Source organism: Lepidochelys kempii, chromosome 1 (assembly GCF_965140265.1).
Source record: "Lepidochelys kempii isolate rLepKem1 chromosome 1, rLepKem1.hap2, whole genome shotgun sequence".
NCBI lineage: Eukaryota > Metazoa > Chordata > Testudines > Cheloniidae > Lepidochelys > Lepidochelys kempii.
In genome coordinates, this window is record NC_133256.1 from 327519323 (window position 1) to 327531777 (window position 12455).

Consider the following 12455-nt stretch of genomic DNA (forward strand, 5'->3'; position numbering starts at 1 on the left):
TCTTCATTTTAATGAAAATGCTACTAAAAGCCGCAGTAACAAGCTCTAGTATTTTTTTTACTTTAAAACTTCTGTCAGTGGTCATTACACTATAATACATTTTTGTATGCTTTTTGTTTTCTCTCTCAAATACGAATTCCAATCACTTTTTCATAGGTTGGAAGAGAATTGACCCTGAGTATGGATATGACCTTTGATTAGTCAACACTAATGACTTCACTATAAATGTAAATATTTCTGCAAGTAACGGTTTGATCACAACCAAAGGCATGTTTAGTGTTAATGAGTGATTATACATCAAAAATTATATAGGAAGGGTTAAGTCTAAAACCAGAAAGTATCCCTAAAAGGTTTACAAAGTGTGGTTCTACTATGAAAAGATGACTATGGAAAGAACATACCCTTTTACTCAAAAGATGTGCTGTCCTTGTGTATTCAGTCATATCAGCTGACATTAGTTGACAGAGTTTTTAACTGGTTTTTAGTCCTGTTTAGTGCTAAGAAAAAGTTAAATGGATTCTACTTCTTGAGCATCAACAGAATTATTAACTAAGTTTCAACCAGTTGCACCTATATACACTTATACAAGACAATGGAAATGCACAGGCATTGAGGGATAGGTTATTCTGTAGAAACTTAATTATTAGTTATGAAGCATGGGAAGGAAGGAATCAAAGATTGCGTTTTAAGCTGATAGTGTAAAATAAATCTCTTTATTTATAAACTGGACACATTTGCTGCAGAAATCATTTGAGACAGAATAAATGTGGACGTTTGATTCCATTTTTCATCACTTTGCAAAGGAGAAAGATTTTGACACTTTAAAGATTGTTAGTTATATAAATTGAGAAGTAACCCATTTTGTGTTTTACCAGGTTATCAAGAAAATGAAAACTTTACATTTTACACTTTTCTATTGTCTCTTCCTCTATGTAGCCATTCTATAATGCTTGAACTGTTAGACCAGTTACTATTCTCTGTAGTATATAGAATAGGCAAAAATGCTTCAACACACTTTATTAAAGCATTTCTTCATATCTGAAATGCTGATGCCTGTTGGCTATGAAAACATGAAACTACATGTACTTTACATTAACTACATTAAGAGCTGGCTGACAAAAGGTATTTGAGGACTGACATATTTTTAAGTAGGTAGTGATATTTTACCTTGATTCTGTAAATATGAAAATAGTAACTCTATAAAACTTACACAAGGTAACTTAAATCATTGTTAAAAGAACTGTCGAGTAACTGTTGTTTATGTCCCTAGTGCAGGGTGTGGAAGAACAGGAGCCATCTGTGCCATAGATTATACATGGAATTTGCTAAAAGCTGGGGTAAGGAAGATTTATAGGAATAAAATTTACTGTAGAATTAGATCATATTTTATACCAGTGATTAAAATTAAGCTTCCAACCTGCTGAGGAGTAACAAAATCAGAAATATCAAATGTTCAAATTTTTGAAGTACAGTAACTCCTCACTTAGTCGTCCCGGTTAACGTTTTGTTATGTTGCTGATGAATTAGGGAACGTGCTCGTTTACCGTTGCGCAATGCTCCCTTATAATGTTGTTTGGCAGCCACCTGCCTTGTCCACTGGCTGCAGAAAGAGCAGCCCATTGGAGCTAGCTGGTGGGGGCTTGAAACCAGGGTGGACTGGCAGCAGCCCCTCCCCCCATCAGCTTCCCTCAGTTCCCTGTGTGGCAACTGCCCAGTAGGCTATCAATTGACAAGCAGTTCAGCTGTCCCTCCCCACACTGTCCTGTGCTGCTCCTGCCCTCTGCCTTGGAACTGCTCCTGGGAGCCGCCTGCTTGCTATGCGGGGGATGGTGGGAGGAACTAATGTCCGGGTGTCCCCCTCAAACCCCGCTCCTTTACCCCATCTCCACAGAGCAGGGCAGGGACACAACTGGGCTCAGGATGGAGGGAGCTTTCTTAACTTGCTGATCTACTTAAAAAGGCAGTATACTTAGAGTGGGGTCAGCGTACTTAAAGGGGCAATGCGTGTCTCTCTCTCACACATGGTGTGTCTCTCTGTCTCTCTCTGCCATGCTTCTCCCCTTCCTCCATTCGTGCTGCCTTGTTGAGTGTGAGGCTACATTAATGACAATGTGTTAACCCTTGAGGGCTCAGCCAGTGCTAGTTCATTATTTAGCATAAATATCCCATCCTCTTCCACTTTCTGACTCTGCCACCTCAGCCAAGCTTCACAATCATCATTTCATTGTACAGTATTAAATTGTTGGTTTAAAACTTATACATACACATACATATACACAGTATATCTATCTAGTCTTTTGTCTGGCAAAAAAAAATTTCCCTGGAACCTAAAGCCCACCCCCTTTTTACATGAATTCTTATGGGGAAATTGGATTAGTTTAGTATCGTTTTGCTTAAAGTACCATTTTTCTTGAACATAACTACAACGTTAAGCGAGGAGTTACTGTATATTAAACATTGGCTTTAGGTTACTTATGGAAGCACTTTCCTATATCAACAAAACAACCAAAACCTACCCAGTCTCAGAATGGAAGCATCTCAAGGTAAAATGTCAAACTGTAAATTTAAATAGTACATAGTTCTGAGTATATTGACCTGAATGCTTATCTGAAGTGCTGATTTTCAAATTATTTCCAAAGATCAAATTTTCAAAATCTATAAATATACTGCAAAGTATGTTTACTCCTTGTTTCTTCTGCAATGATTTTTTATAGCTTCTTAAACTCTCTGCATTTGAAATTTCAAGTTGTCTGCGTTTATATTTCACTTTGTGGTTTTTAGGTTCATTTTGAAGCAAAGAGACATGCTGATGGGTCGCCATAATGTCAGTGTGTCAGACATTATTGCTTCTGCCAAGTCTGTCACACTTTTAGAATTGATCTTAAAAATGTTTGTGTGATCTGCACTACCAGTGAAACAGTTATAAATACCAGTTCTGAAAGAACTGTTGCTCTAAATGACTTTGATAAGATTAACTTACATGGAGGGAATGGGTCAGCTTTCTATAAAAGCAGTAAGGCATGCTGTAGTGGTAACTTTAAAAATTGGTCTGCCACATTTTAAATCACTATGCTGACAATATACCGTATTGACTTTTATAGAAAATAACATAACTTTGCCTTATATTTCAGAAAATACCAGAAGAGTTCAATGTATTTAATTTAATACAAGAAATGAGGACACAAAGGCATTCTGCAGTGCAGACCAAGGTATACTTTTCTGTAGTGTAGACTTGGACTTTGTGGTATGTACTTTTTAAAGCATCTTGTACATTAATCATTTTTAACATGCATACAATAGGAGCAGTATGAACTTGTCCATCGAGCCATAGCACAACTGTTTGAAAAGCAACTACAGAAATATGAGAGTCGCACAGACTGGAAGATTTCTGATGGAGTGGTATGTTTTTCTTTGACGTATGGGCTTTCAATTAAAGTTATAGCTTTTACTTGCAGTTTTAAGTTTTACTGTGCTTTCAGTCCTTGATCTTGTTTGTCTTAAATATTTTTGTGGTCCAGTAAGGAGGGAAAGTCAGGATGGGCGGGCCTGGAGAGCGCGCTCACCTCAGGTAGCAGCAGCTTTTGTGTCCTGCGGGGCTGGGCCGTGATGAGAGGGCCAAATCTGAATGGTGCTGCAACCCGACACACCAGATTTTTTTTTTTTTTTTTAAATTTTCTTTAACACCAGGTTCTTCCCAGTACCAGTCAGGTCTTCACACCTCCCTGATAACCTTGTCATGCCCCACAGGGGGTGCACCCCACATTTTGAAAACCTCTGCTCTGATTGAAATATGCCTGAAAATATTTGGCTCACTTGGAGTTCATAGTTCCCTGATTCCCATCTCAGAAAATTGCCCACTTGGGAATTGACCTAGACACTTGGAATGACAGAAACTCCCCATCTCAGGAAAGGATTCAGAAACTGGTAACACTTGCTCTCTTCCTGAGTTGGCAAGTCTTCCCCAACTGGTTGTGTGTGTCATTTCTAAGCATGCCAATGTTATGCCAAGACCTGGTAGCGTGGATGAAGTTTTCATTCCTGAAACTTTAAGTAGCAACTCTTACAGTTCATACTGTCAACAAGGGAGGACTTGGAAAAGGGAGGACTTGAGCCGCTCATCAGTCAAATTCTCCTCTGGTGAATGAACAGGAACACCATGTTCAGAATTTATATACACACCCTATACATACATAAGCATGGATGTCAGCCTTATAGGCTGGGGAGCCCACACTTCCAGAGTTGGCCAGCCAGAAAGAGGATTGCACAACAATATTTTGGAGCTCAGGGCAGTCTTCCTGGCCTTACTTAGCTTGTTGCATGTGTACTTTCACAACTATGCATAAGGTCAAGTAAAACAACTGTAGTATGAAGCACCAGAGGGTCGTTGAGTTAAGCCTTGTTGAGGGGAGTGCATCAAATCCTGCATATGTTCTGAGACGGATTAGCGCACAGACTAATTAAGAATTTAAATCTATACTGGAGAGTGGACTACTGCACAGTGATGGGGTACACATCATACCAGACCCTAGATGACTTCTCATGCAACTGGAAAAAACTGAGGCTTATGTGTTTCCACCTCTTCAGTAATTCTCAAATGAGTAGAAGATGTAGAAAGCAAAGGTTGTATTTGATCCTTATTACTCCAGAGGGCTTGGTTCTCAGATGTCAACATGAAATTATCTCAAAGTTTGGACCTGTTGCACAACAGCATCTCGGCCATGTTCAGGCTTAGGGATCTGGCTTTTTAAGGTTGGGCCTTCTTGAAAGTCTCTCCAACATTTTCCTTCCTGGAAAAAGGACTTGTCATTCTGTTAACTTACTGTTTATATACCTATACATTATAAAACTTAGTAGCACTTACTGATCAGGGAGGGAGGGATTGTGTGTGTGTGTTAGGTGCTGTACAAATTAATCAAAAGTTATGGTTCCTGACTTTAGAGCTTAGTCTAATTGGATAAGATCCAATAAACAGAAGGAGGGAATAGTGAGGGATGAGGATAGTAACGGTAGGAACATATGGTTACATAAGCGATGTACAATCCAGTTCTGAATCATATAAAGTTGTTAATCATAAAAAAAAAATTACACATCTGCAGTCCCATCTGTCTCTAGGTCAGTGTTTTCTTGCTGGTGCAGAACCAAACAGGTCTCAAAGCATACTGCAGTTTGAGTTTCTTCAGGAGGGTTTTGAGAAGGGTCTTCTAATATAATGCCCTTTGTGTACAGGCATTTGTTCTTAGTGTGTTCAACGACATAGCCAGTATGGGCTCAGCCTATGTTGATAAGTTTCTTTAAGGCAGTCTTCTGCCTCATCCAGTTAAATCAACTAGTCTCTCCCTATAGCCTGTACTTGGTCTATAAACCCTCTGTGACTTACTTGAGTCACTAAAATTAATTTCTTCTTTACATGTTTTTTTAAATTTCTTTTCCCATGGCTGTTAGTTAGCAGTTCTAATCTGACTCCCTATTCATTTTCCACAAGGATATAATAGTTGTCTTGGTTTTCTCCCAAAGTTGGTCACTTTTTTTACCTTAACAAGGAGATCTCCCTCTGTAACCTCTGCCCTAACATGGGGCAGATTGAGATCCTGCACTATTCCCTTGATGTAGGGTGAACAGATGTCCTGTTTTTAAAGGGACAGTCCCTTATTTTAGCCCTCCCGCAGGTGTCCTGACTTTTTCTTTAAAATGGGCAAATTGTCCTGTATTTTTTGTCTCCCCTGGATCCTGCCCCCAGGAAGTGTGGGGCTGCTCTATTTCCTAGGCACCTTTCCCTGCTGAGCCACCTCTCTGGCCAGGTTTGCTAAAGCCCCTGCAGTCAGGTTCCCTCGGCCCCAATGGGCAATGCAGCCTTAGAGTTTAACCCCTTCCTGCCCATGCTGTAGCTGGGAGGTGGCTTGGTTATGTAGGTGGCTAGCAGCGGCCAGGAAGGGGCAAGCTGTTTCTAGCCACATGGGGGGCGGGGGAGATGAGTTCTGCAAAGGTGGGGCCAGGTCATCCCTTCCCCCACCCCCTGGAGCCGGAAGCAGCTCACTTCGCTTCCCTTCTCTCCCGCGCAGTGCTAAAAGGCTCCTGCTGGCCATATTCTGGTGTGAACCCTGGCATAAATCTGGGGCGGGGGGAGGAATGTGACCCTGCATGCCCACCACATGTTGCCTCAGGAAGAGATGGTACCAGGAGAGGCAGGTCAGTCCTGGGTGCCCAGCCAGGCATGAAGGGTGGAGAGTGCTGGGAGGGAGGGTCAAGTAGGTCGGTCACACCCCCCCCCGTGTGAGAGAGGTGTATGAGAGTGTGTGTGTGTAGGGGGGTAAGGGTGTGTGTGTCATCCCTCCCCATGTGGACCCGAAAGCCTTAAAGATAAGGTAAATAAAAAAAAATCAACTACATAGTATTTTTTTAATGGGGTTCAGTCAACTTGATGTTAGTTTGAATGTTTGTACTGCACAGTTCGAGTTACTGCCATTGAACTCGTTTGAATAAGAGTAATTTTACCAGGTGTCCCGTATTAGCATAGGGAAATATGGTCACCCTAAGCCTCCTGTACAAGAATGGAGGAAATGCAACTCTTTGTATTGTTAAAGGATCCTTTTCAGGAACAGAGCTGCTAGGTATGTAATTTCCCATACAATCCATTTCCACATGAAGGTGGTTTCTCTTGTCCAGTCAAACTTCATGCTCACTCCATTAGAGTAGTTGCTATTTCTTGGGCTGAGGGAGAAGTCTAATTGAATTAGCCAGAGCAGCCACCTGATGTCAAGAAGTGCTGTGTAGTTCTAACTTCCTTGGCTGATGAAATATTTGGCTAGAGGGTGCTTCAAGCAGGACTGCTGACTCTGCCTTTTCAAACCCCCTGCCCCCCGCAATTAGTTGCCCATTGGGTTAGATCTATTCTCTCCATCCCTTCATGTAAATCTTCCCCACCTTCTTTTCCAGTCTTCCACTTGTCATATCTACCTGATCATAGCTGGCCCCTCTTGGGACAATCGTGGATCTGCACTGTTTGTGGGAACAAACTTGAAAAATAAATTTCTTATCTTATACTTATTTTCCAGCACAGTACATCCATCCACTCAGGTAACACCTGTTATAGTGTAGGAAGGAGGGGTAGGATAAGATGACCATCAATCTTTCATTTTTAGAATACATTACTTGGGGATCCAGTGCCCTAGCGAGGATGGGGTTGGGGTGTGTGTTATGGGTGTTTACTGCTTGAGTGACATTCTTAAGGAGAAACAAACCTGGTCTGCTCTGGCCATGTCTCAGGAAAACTGGCAGGTAATAAAAATTTGTTAGTTTGGGTACATTTTTGAATTTTTACGAGTTTGTCTTGTAATGTTGGCTTTGAGCTGTTTTGGTTTGGGTTCATTGTTCTTAATTATACCTGAATTGTGTCTCTTAATATAAAAGTACCTACAGTGTAGCATAGGTGCTTCTGGTGTGTCATTATATTCCTGTGCAGATTTGAAATGCTTCCGATGAAACTGGGAAGATACCTAGCAGTGTCATGGAAACAATGTTCTCAGCATCTGATGAAATTCTCCTTTCACCTCTTGTTGTCCTAGCAGCTGGAGTATAGAAATGTAGGGCAGCCATAAAGCTTTATTGCCTTCTCATACACAAGGGTCACTGTAGTATTTGCATGGTGTGTGAATGTGCATAGAAGCAGGAGACATGTAAGCAAAGGGGTGCGTGAATGTTCTGATGTTTAGTCAATTGGGCTAAATTCTTTGATTCATTACATTGGGATTGTGTGATAATGAGTTACTGTCTGAGGATCATACTGACATCTAGCAATAAGGAATTTGTATCTGTGGATAATTCTGAATCTATCAGTTCAGCCAGGGAAATGAATAGTCATCCTAGAGAGATATTTTAAATACTAATATATCATTTTCTGAGATTTTAGGGAAATGTAGGGAAGAGAACCAGATAAACGTATAGAAGAAAAGCTCTAATTGTATTACAAAAACTTTTGTGCCAGCCAAGTATCACTTTCTTTCACCTGCTAAGGATATGACATTCCATTAATTTTGAATACCAGTACTTAAAGGATCTGGTTAAACTGAAGACTCCTAAATTTATTTATATTATAGTTGCATCTGTAACACATTTGAGGTGCTGCATACATAAGCAGGGTCTAAGTCTTCCTAATTAAGAGCTGTTGAATAGAAATTACATTAATCTGAATGAAATTGTACCTACTTTTAACATCTAAGATTACTATTACTAAGAGGAAAACTCCCTCCTCCCCCTCCCCCAATAGTTCATTTTTTCACTAGACAAGACTGTGCAGCGTCAGTTTTACTGTTTTATTGGGCAGCTGCACTTCCTATCGCATGCCCTGCTCTACAGTAGCATATGTGCATGCCCTTCCCCAGGCTGTGGAAAAGTGTTCACCAGTAACATCAGCAGTAAAAATTAAACTGGAAATGGCAGCAGGGAGGTGTGAGCACAGAAAAAAGGGATGAGGGGGTAGATGTGAACATGATTGGTGTTCCTTTGGACCTACCACCGCCACTGTGCTGGAAAGACTCTTCATTAGTCCTGCCATGAGTGCAGGGGACTGGACTAGATCAGTGGTTTTCAAACTGCAGTACTGGGTTGTGGAATGTAAGGTACTGGGTCGCGGCGGCTCTGGTCAGCACTGCTGACCAGGCTGTTAAAAGTCCTATCAGCAGTGCTGCCCAGCTAAGGAGGCTAGTCCCTACCTGTTCTGACACTGCGCTGTACCTCGGAAGCGGCCAGCAGCAGATCCGGCTCCTAGGCAGGAGGGCCACAGGGCTCTGCACCCTGCCCCCACCCCGAGCACCGGCTTCGCACTCCCATTGGCCGGTTCTTGACCCATAGGAGTTGAGGGTGGGGGGCGGTGCCTCCAGGCAAGAGCTGCGCAGAGCCACTTGCGTGTCTCTGCCTAGGAGCCAGACCTGCTGCTGGCCGCTTCCGGGATGCAGCACTGTCCATCGTGCCAGGACAGGCAGGAAGCCTACCTTAGCACCCCTGCTGCACCGCTGACCGGGAGATGCACGAGGTAAGCCCATACCCCAATCCCCAGCCCTGAGCTCCCCAAACCCGGAGCCCCTTCCTGCACCAGAAACTCCTAATCCCTGGCCCCCTCCCACACCCTGAACCCCCTCATTCCCAGCCCTGAGCCCCTCCCACACCCCAAAATCTCATCCCCAGCTCTGTTGGGTCATGGGCATCAACAGTTTTCTTCAGCTGGGTAGCAGAAAAAAGTTTGAAAACCGCTGACTAGATAATCTCTTTCCAGTCCTATGATTTTATGATAAACAGCAGGTGAATACATTTTTAAATATATGCATGTGCTTTTTAATAGATGTTCAGTTAGAAACTTGACTTATTTTAAATTTAGTCAATTTTTAAAAATCCGAGTATCCCTTTAATTTAAAAGAAAGAAAAAAGAAAAAAAGTAATGTGTATTAAAAATGTTTAAAGGTATGACTCAATGTGACCCGCTGTCCCTAGGGCAGCTCTCACTGGAAATGCAAAGGGCAGGGCAGGGTGCAAAAGGGAGAGCAGACACTCCCAAAACTGGTGGTTAACACTGAAGTTAAACTCTTCAACCAGTCACAAACTGTGCTCCTGATCCCCCACACTAGTTTTCAAGAAGCTAAAAAGGAAATCACACAACCCCCTTTATTGCATTCTAGTTCTCTGGCTCTCAATCATCATATAGGTCCAGTGCAATGAGACTTTATTTAAAAAACTCTGCTCACATATAGAAAATGTTCTTTTGAACTCCAAAGGTCAGCCACATTGCCGGGTCAATATTAGGTTGGATATTACCCAAAATATCATGCTGCCAGCCAATCCTTTAGTGTCTAAAACTAAAGGTTTATTATAAAAGAAACAAGAGGAGATTTGTTAAATGGTAAAGCAATCAAATACGTACAGTCTTCAAAGTCCATATATCAGGTTCTTAGCAGTATTGGTGAGTTGGTTGGCTTGAAAGTCCTTCTGAAACACATCCACAGCTTGGATGGGTCATTCAGTCCTTTGTTCAGAGCTTCAGTTTGTAGAAAAGTCACTTCAGAGGTAAGAAGCAGGGTTGAAGACAAAATGGAGATGTAGCTGCTCTTTATATTCCTTTTGCCATGTGGCTTGTACTTCCTGTGTCCCAAACACAAGCTTCACAGTACATGGGCATGGAAAAGCCATAGAGTTCTGTTCACAGGTATGCCCCTACAAGTCCTGTTGAGTGATAAGGTATCCCCTGACTCCTTTCAATAGTTTCATTATACAGCTGATGACCCTTGATAGGCCATCGAACAGGCTAGGCAGTGCTGATGCCAATCTGCCTGGGAGCGTCACCCAGAAACACAGCAAAAGTTTTGAAATACAGATATACTATACATATCTATAACTCATAATACAAAGGTGATGCAAACATATAAACAAGATGATCATACTTGGCCATTTATAACATTTTTACGTGGCATATTTGGTTAGATTTCTTGAAATTTTATAATATTGGTATCAACAATATTATGAAGTGTCCCGCATATTCCATACAGCATCACAATATGTATGAACATATAGGTCAGAAATGGTAAAAAGAAAATATCTTTGAACACCGAAGACTGGGAAGAGAACTATGAAGAAGAGACTGAAACCTGGTAGACTGAGTGCTGGAAGTAATACAGATACTAAGATTTAAGATGTTTTAATCCTTAATCAAGAAATAGCAACAAGAAGATTTATTCTATCTAGGTTGGATTTGCATAGTATTTAACATGTTTATTGTGTTTAACTTTATTTTGTGCTTGAAAATAATATAATTGGGAGCCAGTTATTGGGGGTAGTTGATGGCAGCACATCCCAAAGAAGAGAAATGCTCTTGTGTCCCCAATGGTACTGAATGGGGATAGAGGTACCAGCTTGAGCGCTTTGTCAAAGGGATGGGTATTGAGGGCTTATATTTAAAGAAATGCTACTAGGAAGCTGATGTAAAGGAGAGCCTAAAACCAGGAGAAGCACCAAACTCAGGAGTCAAGGGACTCTCTGTTTGAACAGAACCTGTCACAATGGGATTTGTGGTCTTTGGGTGCTGCTGCAATACAAATTGCCTAGTTCAAGACAGGCAAGATAAGGTAAAACCCCTCTTTAAATGTCTGGGCCCTCATGAATAAAACTGAAATTCTTTTTTAGTAGATTTTTAAGCCAATATTCTATTAAAGAAATTTAGTGCCGATTTAGCAGCAAAGAAACAACATCTCTTAATCCACTGAACAGATAAGGTAAGGTGGTACTATTACAAATCCCCACATATTGCTCCATCAAAATGAATCCAAGCCTATTGTGAATGGACCAACTCTCAAGTTGAGGAAAGGCTACTTATATATTCTACCCTTGGCCTCTAAGCAGGGACTCCAAGCAAGAGATGCAACTATAATGATGGTTTCCTTTCTGAGAGAATCTATCCACAGAAAACTGGACTACAGCTGATTTCATAATGGTCGGAGAGTCTTAAATTACTTGAGCCCAAGGCTCCTCACCCCTTTCCACCAAAATTCTCAATCCGACTGTCAACCATTTAGTAACATGCTCCTCTCCACTTTGGCCTTACTGGTGGGGATGCAATGAGGGTTTGGGTTTTGGCTGAGCTGTTTTTCAGGGTTTTCTTTGATATCTACAAGTGGCACAGTTGCCAAATACTGACCAGCCAGTAAGAGGTCATTTAAGTATGCAGCAGGGAGAATGACTTACTTTTTTTAGGAGAGACTAAGGAGATCTACCCATGGGGAATTTAAACAAACTGCTATTTGATGCAGTTTGATACCTCCCAAGGAGCGTATGATTTATCAAAATACCTCCAAGATCTGCGAATGAGTCATTGCTGCCAGGGATGGGCTCCCAAGTGGGAAGGAGTTTCAGGAGGCATAGATCTTACTGTATGTAGAAAAAGGAAAAGGGGCTCATTGCATACAGCTACATTCAGTCTAGTACATTTCTAAGAAAATTGCTTGTTGAATTCATTGACACTAATCTTGGGAAAATAAGTTCATGGGATTTAATCCTTTGTCATGTTTTATCAACATTAGCCACTAATGCAAGGTCTGTTCTACTAAGTAGATTGGTTCCTGTGTCCTAACAAGAAAAGGAGTACTTGTGGCACCTTAGAGACTAACCAATTTATTTGAGCATAAGCTTTCGTGAGCTACAGCTCACTGTAGCTCGCAAAAGCTTATGCTCAAATAAATTGGTTAGTCTCTAAGGCGCCACAAGTACTCCTTTTCTTTCTGCGAATACAGACTAACACGGCTGTTACTCTGAAATGTGTCATAACATGACCCTACCATTTCCTCTTTGGGTTTCTCTTGCATGTCTTACTGTGAAAATGATATAATACCATTATGTAATAGCTTACATGTTCAGAGTGCTATAGAAACTTAAACTATGTGTTGTTGAGTCCTGGGTACCTGATACTGCACCTCTTT

The 12455-nt window shown here is 41.4% G+C and overlaps 1 protein-coding gene across 6 annotated transcripts in view; it reads left to right on the forward strand.

The window, feature by feature from the left end:
* Positions 1-12455, forward strand: part of PTPN12 (protein tyrosine phosphatase non-receptor type 12) — a 150572-nt gene that overhangs the window by 90439 nt on the left and 47678 nt on the right. For all 6 annotated transcript variants that reach the window (XR_012156837.1, XM_073328578.1, XM_073328580.1 and 3 more), the window contains exons 9-11: positions 1271-1337; positions 3132-3209; positions 3301-3399. Coding sequence is in view for 5 of the 6 variants with exons in the window: in XM_073328578.1 (XP_073184679.1) it covers positions 1271-1337; positions 3132-3209; positions 3301-3399 (244 nt within the window). In the remaining variant the exon portion in view is untranslated. The remainder of the gene's footprint in view (positions 1-1270; positions 1338-3131; positions 3210-3300; positions 3400-12455) is intronic.